Source organism: Chamaea fasciata, unplaced genomic scaffold (genome assembly GCF_029207755.1).
Source record: "Chamaea fasciata isolate MVZ Bird 193981 ecotype frontalis unplaced genomic scaffold, bChaFas1.0.hap1 SCAF_6, whole genome shotgun sequence".
In the NCBI taxonomy this organism is placed as follows: domain Eukaryota; kingdom Metazoa; phylum Chordata; class Aves; order Passeriformes; family Sylviidae; genus Chamaea; species Chamaea fasciata.
The window spans coordinates 56,880,465-56,898,920 of record NW_027094091.1 but is presented as its reverse complement, the minus strand read 5'-3'; the positions used below and the strand labels follow the sequence as shown (position 1 = coordinate 56,898,920).

At 41.9% G+C, this 18,456-nt stretch overlaps 1 protein-coding gene across 3 annotated transcripts in view; it reads right to left on the bottom strand.

The window, feature by feature from the left end:
- GAB1 (GRB2 associated binding protein 1) overlaps positions 1 to 18,456 on the bottom strand; it is a 95,737-nt gene that overhangs the window by 68,937 nt on the left and 8,344 nt on the right. The window contains exon 1 of one of the 3 annotated variants that reach the window (XM_066186454.1): positions 11,243 to 11,306. The exons of the other annotated variants lie outside the window; for them this stretch is intronic. Coding sequence (XP_066042551.1) covers positions 11,243 to 11,275 — 33 coding nt within the window. The 5' untranslated portion in view covers positions 11,276 to 11,306. Of the gene's footprint in view, positions 1 to 11,242; positions 11,307 to 18,456 lie in introns of those variants that run through there. 3 annotated transcript variants of the gene reach the window in all.

Genomic DNA, 18,456 nt, shown 5'->3' with positions numbered 1-18,456 from the left:
TGGTACGCTTAAGCAAGCAAGCAAGCACATGAAAATGCCAAACGTAATTTCTTACCTATGTCACTTGCAGATTTCTAATGAGTCGCCATGGGTTTGATTCGTTTGGGGGTTTTTAAACTTCTTTTAAATGAAGGAGAAATGGAAGCACCTGTATTTTTCTAAGACCAGCACACCCCAATAAGAAAACTGAAAATCTTAATTACTCAAACCTGTCTAGCTCACAATTAATCAAGAATGCACAACACGAAAATCTTCCACATTCAACCAGCTGGTATTTTAGTGAGATCGCATTCATATTAAAGATGATCTGCTACAACACCCAGACGGGGAAGAAAAAAAAGCACAGCCACATGTATGCCTTATTTTCACACCTCATACTGTCAATAAACCCTTTAAGAGCAAAACATTCAAAAAGAAATACCCTGTCTCTTAATGGAACCTGGCACTGTGATTTGCAAAGTAAACAGAACACATTTAAAGCAGTTACAACTTAGTAATAGTTTTGCAGTGCTCAAACCATAATAAGCCATGCACAACTAATATCCAAGAAGGAAGACTTCTCAGTAGCAGTTTCCAGGCTGCCATTTCATTCTCCTCAGCTTCTCCTCCAGAGAAAACCTGCAAGGTATGTACCCAGCATCACTTATGCCTGTCATACACCAGCGCAGCTGTGCCACCTGGTACTTGTGCAGAAAGGCTGAACCCTGTTCAGCCCTTCCCTCCCCACTGCAGAAGCAGAGGAATACCAAGAACCCAGCACATTTTTCACACCTTGCTGCAAGTCTCCCCTGTAAGGCCACTGTCTTTCCCTGGGGACACAGATTTGCACCTAAGAAAAAAACCCCTGTTACCACCAGGTGCTGTGATCCACCAGAAAGCAATACTGAAATTCCCCAAGAGAACAGATTCAGCCCAGCTGACAGCAACTGTAGGTCTGAATGACATATTAAAAAGCAATCAAGCTGATTACATTATGCATCAAAACATGGTTAAGTGGTACAGTTTTGCTGCAATGTTAAAAGAACATCTGATCTTCCTCTGAAGAAATACAGTTTCACTGTCAAGATACTGGCAGGGAAAAAAAGATGAAAAAACTGCAGTGGAAGAAACAGGGTTTTTGTCAACAGTTTGTGGGTTATAAGTCTAAACCTTCTTACACCCAGCGAAAGCTTTGGGGAAGCAAAGGGTGAATTTAACGACCTTGCTCTAAGAAGACGGAAGGGACCGTAACACTACAGAGTTCTCCTGTTCCTTTTGGCTTTTCTTGTTTGTATTCTTAGGTGCAAGTTATTCCCACCACTCCCTTCTCAGCAGGTGTAGGCTCACTTCTAAAGCTCCCAGTAAACCTCCTCTCCTCGCACGCACAGCCTGGCTGCTGCAGGCCAGCTACTCCCCAGGTTTCTGTACTCAGAGCCCAAGATAAGAACAAAAGTTTCTGTAAGAAGCAGGAGCATTTGTCACTTCAAGAGAGGAGGAATCCAGCAGAGAAAAGCAACAGCAGAGAAAGAAGTCCACTTGCATGTGTCCTTCTACACCATTTTTCCTGAAAGTGTCAATGTGCTGCCTTTGGCTGGGCTAGAGTTCATTTTTTTTTTCATAGCAGCTTGTATGGGGTTATAAATACTGGATTTGTGCTGGAAGCAGTGCTGATAATGGGGATGCTTTTTGTTATTGCTGACAGGGCTACCACAGAGCCAAGGCTTTTTCTGCCTCCCCCCAGCTCACCAGTGAGTGGGGTGGGGATGCACAAGGAGCTGGGAGGGAACACAGCTGACGCTGACTGGCCAAAGGGATGCATGTTCCAGGCCATGCTCAACCTATAAAGGGGAGGGAAGAAGAAAGAAGGAGGGATGTTGTGTCTTCCCAAGTAACTGCTACACAGTTGCCAGCTGAGGTTAAACCAGGACAGTCACTCAGGGAGGCTGCAGAGCTCCACTGTGGATGTGCCACCTTTCTGCTGCAGACGGAAACATCAAACACACACATTCCCCCCAGCAACTACAAACTCTGGGCGCTGCCCCATGTGTAGAAGGACCACTCTGACCCAGAAAAGAGGGCAGTAGCTTAGGAGGAAAGGACAGTCTCAGAACTTCACCTGCCTTTCCAAGTGCAAAGGCTGCCCTTCACCTAAACAACAAGTTTTTGATCCCTACTAAGTTCACCCGAACAGGGAAGCATCTGCTGGACACCACACACGCCAGACACCAACAAGATGACCCAAGTTCCTCAGGCAACAGTATCACAACAGGCTGAGGACAACCCCAGATATTGGTTATCCAAATTGACAATATAGAGTCATGGTTTTAAATGGGAGCTCTCCTTCTATTTTTAATTGAAAATTTTCCACTCCAAGTTTCCTCCAAATTTTGGAAGCCTGACTAAGAAAGACAGTTTAAGTCAAAACAGCTGCAGAGAGAGATACATTACAAGTTTGTACACACTTCTGCATACCTTTGCATTAGTACTTTTAACGTGGTATGGCTTCTTCTTTGAAGGTCTAGAGAAACTTAAAAAGTAATATTGTGAATATTAAACTTATGCCTGGATTCAGTGCGGGGTAAAGATTAATTAGCAGTATAAAAGTATGCTTTGCTGGACCACCACCAAGTCTGTGAACCTCACAAAGCTCCAGAACCATACTTCTGAGGCTCTGCTGTTGTAGCCCAGGGGGCAGATGCATTTATTTGCCCTCGGGTGGTTTGCATCCACAGGTTAAAAAATACATCTGTCATTCACACAGCATTTGGACCAGTGAGAACTTACCACCCCACAGTCTGCTTTTTTTTTTTTATTTTAACTTATTTCTTTCCCGTTTTTAACCCAAAAGGGTTTTGCTGATTCCTCTTGTGAAGAGCAATGCCACAAATTAGGTCTCAAGTCCAAGGCACTCCCACACTGCAATTCCAAAATGCGGGCTTTTGTGGGCAGTCGAGAAGATACAACCACAACGTAACTATTAAGGCAAGACTTTTCTCCCAACATCCTGTTACCAGCCTGTGAGTCCTGTACACAGTCTTGCATCACATCTGTAGACTAAAATACAAAAAAAGTAGTTTTCAAAGGAAAATAACAAAGATTATGTGCCGCAAAGCTCCTTGCAGGCAGCAGGGGAGTGGATGTCTCCTTTCCCTACACAGCGAGTAAGAGACTACCAAAAGAGGATTTAAGTCAGCCAGCAAGCGAACAGGTCAACATGTAAAGTTTCACTTTTCAGCACTGAAAAAACCCCAAACAAACAAACAAAAAAAACCCCAAGAAAAATCCCAGCAATAACAAACACACACAACAAAAAAATGAAATTCTGCTTCCATGCATCAGGCCTGAGCAGGAATTGGATTCAATGCAGGGTAAAGATTAAATACTAATGATGGCTTCTGACTCCAGCAGTAACTTCAACAGAAAAGTTGTTCCAAGTTATTTTTTGAGCTATTCAGTCAAAAGTCTTTGCATTTAACATCATGATCCAACAAATGAATTTCTTTCGAAAACTCCACCCTTCTCTCCACGCCAAAAGTTCACAAATCTGAAATTCTAGCCCCAACCTGGATTAACAATTCATTGCTCTGTCACCAAGTCATATTTTGCAAGACGCCTTCAGTGTATTTGTGGCAAGAATCATCTATAAAATCCCGAACTGCCAAAACCTGCTCTGATAGTCACACTCCACTTGCTCCCACTCTCACTCAAGACTCCAGTGCAGACTGAGAGCAGAGACAAGGAAAGGGCATCTCTGCCAGGGGTCCAGGTATTTTTCTGCTATGACTACTGAGTCCTCTATCAATTCAAGTTGGAAGATTCACAACATGTCAGTAAGTTTGAAATGGAATCAATAAAGCTATTTGTCTCATTTCATTCTTGCCTCATGACTGAAGGAAAAAGAACAACTACTAATTAGAGATCAGTCCACCAGGTGCTGCAGAGAGCGTAACTTTTGGTGTATATACTGATAAGAAGAAATGAGGAAATCCTCCAGAGCATAGTAGTCATTGTTATTCAAAATACCTACGAATGAGCTAGTGTCTGTATGTTCTTAAATATTTTAAATTTTATTCCTGGAGACGGTTCTTTCTGAAAAGGCTTGTCAATAGAAACACTGATTTCTGAACATACGGAGTGAAAGCTGTAGACAATCTGAAATTTAAAGACTGAAAAAGAGCACTTGATTTCAGGCTTCCTAATTATTTTTTAAACGATAGCATGAAAGATGGAAGATTTTAAATAGCAAAGCTATCTGGAAGTGAAGCTTTTAAGGAACAACACGACAAAGGAAGTGTATTTATAGGTTTGAAAACAGGGGTGGGGGGAAAACACTGAAGCAGCTGAAGCAGCATGTTTTTTCCAAAGTGGACAAGAAAAAACAATTAAATAGGAAGAACAGGCAGACATAGAAGAAAGTAAAGTAGTTAAAACCAAGGCTGCAGTACTTAACTTATTCCTGTCCCAGGCATCATGAAATTGTTGCTGTTTCTTGTTTTTACTTTAAAACTAGTGAGTTTTTTTTTCCCCCCTACCTGATCCAGTTTTGTGAGTGCCTTTCTCAGTTTTCATAATTGAACCCATTAAATAAATAATTATTCGGCTATGACGCATGTTGCTATGGCAAGGGCTGCGATAGCAAAGACTCAAGCTTTTATGACTTCACTGCAAGGTCACGGAGAAGCCGGCGAGCAAGAAAAATGCAGGGTGAAAAAAGGCCATTTCCATTAACATCAACCACGAGGAAAGACACCGGGATGAAGCAGGTGGCCGCACCCCGCAGAGTGGTCTAAGGGCGGGTGTTTCACCTCCCACTCCAGCCTGTGCACCAAGGCACAGGAGGAAGGGAGATGTCACTGCCCCATCCTTCTGGTTTTGTCTGGCGGCTTCGTTAGCACGGCGTTCCAGCAGTGCACGAGGCCCCGGGGCCACATCCAGCCATCTGCCCAAGAACCCAGCCCAGCGCTCTTTTGCCTTTCAAAGTACCCAGAAAAATACTGCAAGGCTGTGATCTTTAAAGAGAGCGAGTTCCTTGCCAGATCACTTTAAAGCGGCGCTCGAGGAAGATAAACACAACAGCCTGGAACACGGGCATCTCCGTTCCCACCAGCGTCCAGCCCAGGCGGGAGAAACCCCGCACGGCGCACAAGCAAAGCAGCAGTGCCAGCCCAAGGCAGAGGGGCAGGAACTTCTGAGGGTTCCCTGGGGACAGTCAGACACACTTGGTGGACTCCTTGGAAAGCTGCGCATGGAGTAAGGCAGAGCCCCACAGCAGGGGAGAGACGTGCAGCCAGCAGCCTCCAGCCCTACACCCAACAGGGCTGAGTGGGGAGAAGAAAAGCTGCCCTCACATTTCTGACCAAAATTCTTCCCCAAACAGTTAGAAACCACTGCCGCTGCAGGAGAGAGAATTTTCAGTGAGTGGCCACTCACAGCACGGTGCCCTCCAGGTGACAAAGGCCACCCACAGACAGGCACAAACACGTCTCTAAGGAGAAACGTAATCAAGCTAAAGCAAGGTGCCTCTACCTTGTTGCTATTTTTACCAGTAGATCTTGTCCTAAAAATATTTGCGTGGGGGAGGAGAAAAAAAAAAAAAAAAAAAAAAGGAGGATTTAGTGGGGTGTCAACTAAAAACTTCTCATCAAATGCATGCATGCATTTGAAAGCAAATAAACCGCTTTGATGCTGCTCCGCGGTGATGTCTACAACTCAGCAGAGAGGACAGGCAGGCAGGCTCTCACATTAACAGAAGAGGTGGGAGATTCAAAACTCGAGATGAAGAAAGCACACACTTGTACTGAACTTTCAGAACAAGTTATTCCAGTTTAACATTTTTCCTCCTGAACTGACATGGCATAAATAAGAACCAATGAACTAATGAAATGCAAAGCTTATCCCGAAGCATGAAAGTATTATAATTGTGCTGCGCTCTGCTAATTTTAGAAGACGAAGAAGAATGACTATACTATAATAAGTCAAATGTAAATATCCAAGGCCATCCAATCACCCACAGTGAGTGCAGCCCACATTACTCAATTCTTCTCTGCATCCTCTCAGTTTAAGGCAATAAGAGCAGCAAGGAATTCCTCTGCTGTCTCCAGTTTAATAGATAGACCTATTCTACTCCAGAGTAGGTTTAAAATTCCCTTTACTTCAAGGCTGAGCTTCTGCCTGTAGGTTTCTCAACACACAGGCATGTCAGACAGTGCAATACAGAACTGTAAAGTCTAACACCTTCACAGTGCTCCACGCCCCTCGCTGGCTCCACCAGCACCTCTGAGTCCCAGGGAAAGTCAGATTTTCATCCCTATGGTACCCACACACTGGGCTGACATCGCTGTAGTCTGAAAACAGCAGTTTCTTACATGGCACGCAGAATAATTGGACTGAAAATTCAAATAAAGAAAAAAAAAACCACCCCACCAAAAAACAAACCCACACCAAAAAAAAAACCCCAAACTACTGAGAAGTTTCAAATGAGGGAACGTTCCCTTCTAGCTACTATTTCCAGATAAAAATCCCTATGGGTCATGGCCTCTCCAGTTATAAAACCAGCATTTTGCACAAACCTTCTTCCTGTAACACAGATTATGGAGGTCAGATAACTACTCAGAAATATTGAGACACAAGCCACATGGTAAACTGTACATAAATATACGCTCACTATCTCCACTTTAAGTTACCCTAAGAAACCCTGAACAATCCATCCCAAGCAAACTATTGGAAGGCTATCAAAATAGGAGAAGTCAGGAAAATCAAAGATTATGAAGCTACATTTACTTTCAGCCTTTTGGGAGAGTGGGGAGAGCAGAAGAACAATCTGGAAATGTATTGCTTCAGTCAAGATGTATTTTTAGTTTTCTGATTAAATTTTATTATTGCTCTCATGTTAAAATTAAAATATTTCATTTTTACCGTGACAGAAATACTAATCAAATATTTCTATTTTATCAAAACATTTTTCTATCAAAGGTCAATAAATCAATGGATTATAATTAAATACTTCAATTTATCTAGATAACAATTCTGAACAACTCTCTTGAGGGAAACGTCAACCCTTATAAGAAACTTCAGATCCTTAGAGACAAACAAATATTACATGCTATTGTTCAAAAGGAACAACAAAAAGCAATTCTAGTCATCAAAGCCCCAGATTTTTACAACAGACCTGACTCTATAGCTGAAGACGTTCTCATAAACAAAACTAGCAAGAAATATATCAGCTGCAGAACTCGGTTCACAACCAGACTCATTTCATGTTTTCTCTGTTCAGCACAATAGCGATCAACTTACAGCAGCTCTGATTAACTGGCTCACTTGAAAAATTCTTTCCTAGATTTTGCTTCGTATTAACTCATGAAACTTAGTCCAAGAGGAAAAGAAAATTTTCCTTAGCACTGGAAATGCTGTGCACAATGACTACCATATTCTTATTACACTAGACCTTTTCAGTGAAAGAAGCTGTTCATAGTAGCTATATTACATGAAATACCAAAAATATTCTTGTGATGAACTCCAAAAGGTCACCAGAAGACCAATAAGGCAGTGAACTTGGGAAAGGGGTTTAAAAAAGAGAACAATAAGTCCCATCACTTGATACAAACTGTCCATCAACACATTTTCACTACATTTCAGAACAATCCAGAAGACCACCAGTACAAAAATCTGCAACTCCCATTTGCCTCTGTCAGGAACTCGGGTCCCTTGATTTCTTTTTTTTAATACAAAAGGCTGATATTACGGTATTTTTTGAGTGGGCCTGATTTCCCACAATCTGCCAAAAACTGGTATCATCACTCTGAGGTGTGTCTGAAAAGCACAGAGATTCCATGTGCCATTAGTGTGTCATAGCACAGGGGCATATTTTGCTAATGCTATGTAAGATATTACAGTGCGTTCACGTAGCTCTGCAGACTTTACCACACTCACCCAACAAGACAGGCGAGTTTGGCTTATACAATACGTAAACAAGCCTTAGAGCAAACATGCAGTAGAACAAGTTGAAACATTGGTTACATTAGTTAAACCTCATTACACCTGAGTAGCCTCTTCATTTCCAGTTATTCCCATTAAGAACACTGCAGGTTCGCAAGATCAGAAAATAACAAGTCATCACCTTCTCCACCCCCCCCCCGCCCCAGACTCCCCTTCCAGGAATACTTTGCACAGATTGATGCAGCAGAGCAATTGGAGAGTGCACAAACAGGTCTGGACCGCTTCCAATTTGCTTTCCCATCGATATGCAGACAGCTTTATCTTTTTGCCCCTATCAGGGCCATTGCAAAACTCAGAACATGCAGCCTGGTCAGTTTTAGCTCAACCAGCAGCAGCCCTGGGTGCCTTGATCTGTGTCACTGTGTGCAGGATCCTGGTGAGGGGGCTCATGCAAGTATTTCCTCTTGGACAGCACCAGTCTAGGATTACATCACCAAATCATGGAATATTCTGAGTTGGAAGGGGTGGCACATAGGATACAGGGCTTATCTCCTGTGCACAGTAATTAATTCTGCTTTGTCACACATCATTCTTAGAGAATTTCTCAAAGACTTGTGAAAATAGAAAGTAGCAGTCCCAGTGGCCATGTCACCACTGTAAATGTATCTTCCAGCTCCAAATCGCTTCAGACTTGCCTGACACAGTCTGGGAGTACCTGATAGAGCCACAGTCCAGGGAAGACACGACTGATGCTGTCAAAGCCCCTGAAGACTCCAAAGCTTTCTACCCCATTCAGATGAGGGAATGCATGTTGCGAATTCCATTGCCTTCAGGTTTCGTTACATTAAAAATAAAATTTAAAAAAACCTAATTATTTTATTATTAGAGCAGTGAGATCATCAAATGAAAGAAAATTTGGCTTTATAGTTAAAATTGCATTCCTTCAGGGGTCAGCTTTCATATTTGTGTTTGCTTTTACATCTCAGTGGAATTCGAACCATGCACTCTATTTGGGGCTTTACTGAAGGATGACCACTAAGAAATTTTGCAGCTGATACAGAGGACAGCAGTTTATCTTGGCAGTGCTCCCAAAAGAGCAGAGATAATTCCCGTGCTCACCAGTCTCTCTTCTGTCAACTGTTCCTATGCACAAATTCAAGCCATTTTGGCCTTCATGGATCTCCATACGGCCAAAGCCGAAACTACAAAGGAATCTCTTAATCTGGCCAGATTAGACTAAAAAAGAGCAATTACATGAAAAGCCTGCTACATGCTTTCCAAACACAGAAAGAGATGTTTTACACCATGAAGTCTACTGAAAAATTTTTATGTAGTTCCTTCCCTTGGCATAGACATAAGAGCATTTCACAAAAATACACAAGTGAATAGAATAACCTCCCAAACCCTTTGTACGCATAATAGAAGAAATCAACCTTGATTGAGAACAGAATGAAAAAAACACCCTCTAGTTCTAATAGTTCAGAAAATAGTTTTAACACTTAATCCCAAAATTAATGCAGAGTTTAAAATCAGAGATAAACCTGCTAGAGCAGGCAGGAAAAATAATAATATATAAGTCTCTATAGAGATACAGTGCAGTTATGAATGGCTTTAAATACAACCTTCAAGGAGACTGCATTTTATGAATCTATGAAGAAAAAACAGTTGCGGCATTTAGAGATATACAGGCCAGTCCTGATTAATGTCTTTATCAATGATCTGGATGAGGGATTCAAGTGCACCTTCAGTAAGTTCACAGATGACACCAAACTGGTTGGGAATGTTGCTCTGCTGGAGGGCAGGAAGGCTCTGCAGAGGGATTTGGACAGGCTGGATCAATGGGATGAGGCCAATTGTGTGAGGTTCAACAAGGCCAAGTGCTGGGTCCTGCCCTTGGGCTGCGACAGCCCCAGGCAGCAACACAGGCTGGGGCACTGGCTGGAAAACTGCCCAGAGGACCTGGGAGTGCTGGTCAACAGCAATTGAACATGAGCCAGCTGTGCCCAGGTGGCCAAGAAGGCCAGTGGCATCCTGGGCTGGATCAGCAATAGCGTGGCCAGCAGGAGCAGGGCAGGGATTGTCCCCCTGTACTCAGCATTGATGAGGCCACACCTCGAATCCTGTGGTTTGGGCCCCTCAATAAAAGAAAGACATTGAGATTCTGGAGCGCGTCCAGAGAAGGGCAATGGAGTTAGGGAAAGGGTCTGGAGTACAAGTCCTGCGAAGAGCAGCTGAAAGAGCTGGAGCTCTGTAGCCTGGAGAAAAGGAGGAGGCTCAGGGAGGACTTTATCCCCCTCTACAACTCCCTGAACTGAGGCTGTAGTGAGGAAAGGTTGGACTCTTCCACAAATTAACAAAAAATAGCAGAAGAGGAAATGGTCCCAAGCAGTGCCAGGAGAGGTTCAGATTTGATTTCAGAAAAAACTGCATTATGGAAAGAGTGATCAAGGGCTGGAAAAGACTGCCCAGGGAAGCGACAGAATCGCCATTCCTGGAAGAGTTCAAAACCCATACAGATGTGATCCTTAGGGACATGGTTTAGTGGTGGACATGGCAGTACTTGTTTAATGGCTGAACTCAATGACCTCAGAGGTGTTTGTCAACCTTAATGATTCCAGGAATATGATTAACAAGCCTGACACACACCAAAAAAAAAAAATATATATATAAATTAAAAAAAAATAATAAAAAATATATATATATATAAACAAAATGACACTAGCTACAGTTGTCTCTGGAAAATGCCTATGTGTCCAGCCAATGGTGAATGTGGGCAAGGCCATCTACAAGTTCCTGGAATGGGCAAATCTAGTGGCAAAGAGACTTAAACGTCAGGAAAATGTTGGGCATATGTTAAAGGAACGGAGATGTCAGCTGCAAAGACAACTTCCAAGAACACAGAAAATACACTTAATTTGGTAGCAAAACATTAGTGGCAGTAGTATACAAGAAGACAAGTCTGAGAAAAGGCTCCTAAAGGAGCAGAGAGATTGCGTGCCATTGATGCAAAGTTTACATAAAATGAGCGTGAGGAGCCATCCACAGCCAGATCAATGGCAAAGCAAAGCAAAGATGAACAGATACAAGCTGACACAGAAGCTGCACATCTTCAAGGGAAAGTGAGACCAAAAGGAAAAGTGAAAAAAGAAAATAAAAGACTACGACCTTTTAGGAAAGACATGAATTTATTTCCAAGAGTAGCAGGGCATTATGTCACAAGGCTAAATATAAGAGTTCAAGCAAGGAGTTTTTGATTGCTTCCGATGTGAATAAAGGTGAAAAGGGAAAAAAAAATAGAATGAATGAGTATCAGCTTGGAAAAGGTCACCTGTAGGCCTCTGCAGGCATCTGCAAAAGTCATGAGGAAAGACTGAGCCAGGTTAAAGCCAAAGCTTCACGTTGTGGGAAGGCTCTTGGCTCTGAATTCTGCTCTAGCTGGCCCCTCACAGATAATCTTCTGGGCACACCGCAAGACTTATTCATTTACTCATGTTTTTACGTGAAGGACAGAGGAACGGAGATTTTGTGAAGATTTTCCTACTTCTTACTAGGAAGGCACAGAGATATATTTTGTTGACACACCACTAATTTCCAAGCTGTTTGAACTGCTTTAATTACAATGTGTACATATACCAAGAGGTTCTGGTAATCACTGAAAAACATAAACTGCGCTTTATTACATTTAGAATATATCCTTATTTGGACATTGAGGTAAATTTTACCACACTCAATTGAATTTCAACTTGTTCTTTCAAATAATTTCCTTAACAATACTTAATTTTTAACCAAGACCCATAACCAACTTGGAGAACTCTTTCATCTTTTAAGTTACAGTAACACATGACTGACAGAGCTACAGTTCATGCAACATGTCCTTGTTATCACATACAATAATTATCCCAAACAAACTTTTTGAATTACGCCATTGAAATCTTAAAGGTTTGCTGGGTTCTGTCTAATCTTCATGATACACTCTTGGGTAATTTCACCCTTGTGAAATTGTCCTCGTAAATCAAAAGGTCAGTCCTGCAATCCCATCTGCATCTGGGGACCTTTTTCTACAGGTGAATAAGAATGTTTGAATGCTACCAGAGAAAAACTGCAGTTCAGAAGAGTTACATTTAATAGCCTCAAAGAACTCTCCTCCAATCAGTCTCTTTTTAGCTGTGTAGCCTGAAGTTTAGGGATCTGTTATAAAAAAAAATAATTCATTAGTGTTGGATGCTGCACTTCTTCATGAAAAGCCAAGATTAACACATTGAGTCAACAAGTTCTATTTTGAAATAGTTTAATTCACTAAGGAGATGACTGCTTTCCCCAAATGATGCAGACTTGTCTGCTGTTGTCTCGGCCAATTCAGAGGCTTGTTATTCACTACTTGGTTGATTTCAAAATCAGACTACCCCTTCAGAAAGTTGCAGAGACAATGACATCACATTTATGATAATTTATTGCACAATTACAGTGGCTACATCCCTGGATTTTATTTCGTGGGAAAGCATGTTTCTACTTTAGACTCAACCATTTTCTTGGCTTACACCTGTCCACAGTCACGAGTTTTGGTATGAAGCTTAGCATGATTTTTTTCCTAATACTATAGAGATGTTTAATAGCAACTTAAGGCTGCATAGTTCAATTGCCTGGAGAAATATTTGCACTTTACAATGAGACTTACTGAAATTCCACAAGCTACTCAGAAGTGCTGCTTAACAAGTTGCTAAAAATCATACAGCACTCCATCAGATTTCACTTTAATACTACTCATGTCTTCTTAAATAAATAAAAAGCCCAACATCCTCTGAGAAGGCAAGATTGTCATCGCCTCAGATGAATGACAACAATGCAATCACTGAAATTCATTGCAAGAGTATAATTTAATAACCTCAAATTCCAATGGAAAGATTTGCACACCACTGTGATGTTTATTGACTAGAACTGATAAAATAGCACTGTGGAACATTACAAGACAAAGTAATGCAAGTGACTGCAAAATTGGCTTTCATTGTACTTCGGTCAGTGTTATCTTCATTCTAACCAAAACACTCTATATTACAAGCTTAAAAGACAATAGTAGACAGGCCCTATAATACCATAATTACAGGACCCAGCCCTTACATTTTTGCTTCTGATTCAGCACAACTTTCACCACATGGCGTAGAAAGGACACATAAGTATTTTCTACATTATTGAACATGCCATTATTTGAATATGTACTATAAAGCTTCAAGAATTCCAAAACGCATGTAGCAAACAGATAAAAATATTTTCATGTAATTGTTTCCACATGGTACAGTATTGTTATGAAAGAGATTGCCATGATTATAGACTGGAATATATTATTAAAAGTATGCTGTCTTCTATCACAGTGCTTTCTTTCCCTAGTATGTACAATGGTACATTACCCAAATTGCACCCCAAAGAAAATTACTTTCATACTCCACATACAGAAAACTCATTTCAACCCCAACCATAGGAAAAATAACTCCTCCCACTATTGTGAAATAAAATGTAATTTCTTTCATTACACACAGACAAACAGTGCAAGTAGGCAATGATGGCAAAAAGGGTATCCAGCGCAAGCACAACTAAAACAAGCTCTCAGGTCCACGAGTTTCTCAAACTTACCTTTCTGAGGAACTTCATCCATTCATTTAGTGACTGGATGAGAAAAAAATGGCACAAGGGAAAGCCCCATGTCCCTGTGCATGTGCAGCCTCAACCAGAACAAACTGGAACATCAGGCATTCCTACGGCATATAATAGCAGGGCTCTTTTGCTTTAATTGTCGTTTCTGAAACTGGTACTAAACTAGGCTAGAGTAACATTCCGTTGCTTTGTCTTATTGGCACAACCTGCAAAATGGTTCTGGTAGGTTTTTTTAGATCATCTGCATAGAGAATATGCTTCCCATGCTATACACAACACTGTCAGAAAAGTCAGGGTAAGTTGTAACTTAAGAAAAAGGCAACCTCTATCTTTCACAAGAAAGCACAATTAAGTCAGCATAATATTCAGGGTATCCTTACCTCATCTAATCTATCCAAAACATATTTAACTTGTTCTCACCTTCTTGCACCTTAGTGATAAGAACCAGAGAGGGAAGTGAGGAGGCACAGATGGGAAGGAAGGTACAAGTGTAGAGCTGGATCTTCCTCGGCTGTCTCCAGTTACCAAGTGAAGTCCATTTAACAGTTCCACATGCAGTGCAGAAGCTGTAGTGCTCAACACATTGTGAGGCTGGTGTGTGATGATTCAAGATGAATTTCCTTCATAAAGGACAGTAATCAGTAAAGAGAGTGCAAATGCAACAGGAGAGGTGGGGAGCCTGCATGGGTGTTAGCTTTGTCTTCTCTGCATTCTTCTGGGGTCACAGTCAATTGAAAAATAAAAGATTTTCAAAGCTAAGAAAGAAGAGTAATAACATGAAAAGAGAGGAAGACACACTCCTGTTCTGCAGCTTTTACCAGTGTGGTCTAAGATATGCAGCAGGCTGATGGAGGCTGACACATGCTCCAAAGTATCCTGTGTTATCTTCTTGTCTTGCAGTGAAGGAATCCAAAAAATGAGCAAAGTCTGAGAGTTAGACCAGGCAGTGTTTCTCCCAAGTGACTGCTTAGATGACCCACACCATGTACCTCAGCACCGTACCTACATGCAAGGTGTGAGAAAGCCAAGGGGCACCACCAACAGCAGCAAGGCTTGAGGCAATCTACTTGCTACTGTTATTAAGTGCAGAAGATCACAGCCCACTGTTTATGCTCTGCTTTTATCATCTGCTACCATTCACCTGCTCGGCCTGAGCAGCCCAGCAGCTCCACCAGTTTGAAAGATTGGAAAGACAAGGAAATCAGCTGGCCACAGAAGCATGCAGTAAGCAGCTTACCCAACCTGTACTCAAGTGAATTAGCTTCCCAAGCACACTGCCAGAGGGACCCCCTCCACCTTCATAAACACAATCTCAATGTTTGGAAAGGAGCCAGGAGTAAAATGTTTGTTTACTGCAGGCAGGAAGAGCTACCTATGATTCAGACATTAGGATGTGACAGGAAGGACTAAATTATGCAATTTAAAAGTAGGAAAATAAACACGAAGTAGCTGCAATGAGAGGAAGAAGGACGAGGAGGAGGAGGAAAGGATGAAGAGACACAAGTTTTGTATTTTCAGTCCCACTCGTGCAGGGCTGAAGCCATCATTGCAGCAGGAGGCCCCACAGCATTCCTTCACCTTTTAACCCTCATTCTAGAGCCCCTAGCCAGGGACTTTCCTCCTCAACACTGAGTAAGAAACATCTGTCCAGCTCAGTCTCCCAGTTGGAAAGGACAGATCACAGCCTTCCTTATTCCTTACCTTATTTAAGCAGACTAAGATTTCAGAAGAGCATTCCATATGCCTTCCCTTTAAACAACAACTACCTGAAGCAAATGATCGAAGAGCTCATTCTCCAGCCAGCTAAGGGAAGTGGCAACAGTCTCCAGCTCTGTCCAATGCTGGTTGCAGAGACTGATAGAAAAACCTTTTCCCGTAAGCAGAAGTCAGGAGAAGCACCCCGATGGGAATAGCACTGCCTTCCCAGCAGTCGTTGGAAGCAATCTCAGCAGTGCTGCTCATGGCTTTGCACCTCCCATCCACAGTTTGTTAGATCCCAGCAGAAGCTTAAAGTTTCCAAAATTGCAGCAATAATCCTCATTAATAACATGCTTATTCCAAGGCTAAAACAGCAAACAAGCAGATTTGTATCACAGTGAGTTATGGCTGTACTGTAAGAAAACCCCACCAAAGAACGCTCTCAAATTTATGTAATGATAGTGGTGCCTCCATTATATTATCAGTAAAGATCTTCCTGTCATTCTCTTTATAAATCAGACAATAAATTCCTGCCTTTTTTTTTTTTTTTTTCACCTTGGAGCTGCAGAGATTCACAGACTGACACAGCCATCAGATCAAGGAAAAATTCAAAGGACTGTGAATTAACTTAGCACTGAAGTACACACATAGCAAAAAGACCTCTGAAGTTACTTGGCCTAGGACAAAATTACCCGGGGATGAAATCAGGGTTAAGTTTCCCAATTTAAACTAATGAGTCATTTGTATGCTACTCTTCAGTACAGATCTTCCCCCTGCCCCATTTCTCCCTTCCCCACTCCAAAACTCCAGAAAAGAAAAACCAGGTTTTATTTTAGTAATGACTGACTCCTGAGTGAATACAAGTGTGTACTCTCTGCTGACAGACCTCTGGTAGTGAAGAGTCATTTCAGTTATTTCTCACACTGCTGAGAAGCTTCTGCAATTTAACTTCATTGGTGCACACAGACAACTGCATTAGATAGGTCATAACTAAGAGCGTGACATGACCTCAGCTTTGAGCTTTGAGGGCATTATTTCACACTGACTAACAAGCCATTAGACTGCAAAACTTACACAGCATGATGCAAATAATCTCAGCAATAATTGCATACAAACAGTGAATGGAAAGGCACGGGACATGCAAGATTCAGGAAGATACACTTATTGACATCCCTACTCTTGGACCTATTGAAGTTATCTCCCTTAGCAACAGGGAAGGATTTTGTAAACAACGTGTTTATCTAATACCACCATGAGAACATCACCCAGTGTAACAAGTAACTGAAAGAAAAAACCATTTCTTTAATGAAGAGCACCAAAAGAAATCATAGAATTATGTAGCAAGTAATAGATTTAAAAGCGATAAGTTTTTGTCAGTTTGTGGCTTACATCTCAAATTAAGTTCATACAGATCACCACTTTCTAGGAAAGCGGGACTGTCAGATGGCATCACACTCACAGCCTACCTCTGACACTTCCTGCACATCAGCAGAACCAGGAAAAGACTGGATCGCACAAGTGAACCAAAGGAATCAGTTACAACATGACATTTTAGAAGTTTCCTCTTATCACAGCCCAGACCTCCAAGAGTTCATGTTTACAGACGGGGGACTGTCTCCAAGCCTCCCAAGAATCTCCTGCATTCCCAGTGTGGATACCACATGGCAGAGCATTCCACTGCCTCATTTGTCCTGGAAAACACCAGCCTCTTCTGTTTCAAACTACACTCCAAACACTCCCCTCTCTCTCCCTGCCCCCATTTTTTATTTTTTTTTTTAATTAAACAATGCAAGGACAAATTGTCAATTCACATCAAGTTCATATATTACGCTGACATCCTCTTTCTTGGTTGTTTATTGATGAAACAAACACATACCAATCCTTAGAATAACCACTAGAAGAATCAAATAAATTATCCCCACCATCTCTTTCCTAATAACTTTCTTACTTTTCAATGTTTGCTGCAAAGGGACACACTTGCTGGCAGTCTTTTACCCTATTTTTAAGGATCACAGATATGTATACACATTTTTTAAAACCATAACTGTTTGTTAAATTCTGTATATGGACTTAGGACTGGTTTCAAAAAGCATTCCTTATAAAGCAGCAATTCTCTCTGCACCATCCCAAAACCAGGTGCAGCTTTTCCACTACATCTGATCTTGCTTAAGATTTTGCAGGGAAACACGAACGTCAGAAAACTGTAACAGAAACATGCATTAAGTGTGAATGTGAACATTTGTCTAACACATTACGTGACTCAGTGCACTTATTCTTCATACAAAGGGAAAATGACAAACTGACACATAATTTTCAGAACTGCCTTTTTTTTTTTTTTAAAGAAATGGGTATCACTCCAATTTGAAACTCAAAATCCATTTTTCATCTGATATCATTTGTGTATTTACCCTTTTAATAACCCTTCCAAAAGCACTGTAATTCTTATGTGTGGATTCCATCAAAGGTCTATTTGAAGGCAGGGGTACTAACTGTGTTTGAAGAGCTTCCTGAATTCTCATTCCATACCCCAAATCTAATCCAGTGAACTCCTACTGTCAGCAATAAACACCTACGGAGAGTTTATTTGGCTTTTAAATCCCGAACCCCAGACAACGTAGAAAAAGAAACCAAAGTCTAATTTTGTGTTGTTTTTCTTTCCCCCCCCTTTCCCTTTGAGGCAGAAATACTGAAGAGCCTGGTGGTGGCTGTAGCCCCAGCGAGAGGAGCCTGCTGGCCTGCTCCACTGAAACCCATGGCATTCCTCCCGGGGTGGAGACAGGCTTACCCGGGAGGAAGGAGGGAGCACATCTGCCATCACCCTGCCCCAAGGCTGGCTGTGCTGGGAAGTGGGTGGGGAAGCAGATTTACTTTGTGACAGCCACTATCTCCACTGCCATGAAGGGTTTATCAGGCATTGTCTCCACTCCTAAAGCAGCAGAACAACCCACATGTCACCAGCGAGCTGGCTGGAAAACGCGTGTGGGGAACAGGCAAAGGAACGAGGTTGCTTTTTTCCTGCTAGGCAAGGTTATCACATTTTCTGGCCACCATCCCCAGCCACCAGGTACAGCCATCAAGCTTGCTCATCTGAGCCAGCCAGCCTGTGGCGGAAGGCAAAAATTACCTCCTTTTAAAAAACACAGAGAGGGAAAAGCTTTCTTCTGGCTTCCTAGAAATTCTCAGACAAAAGAACAAGCA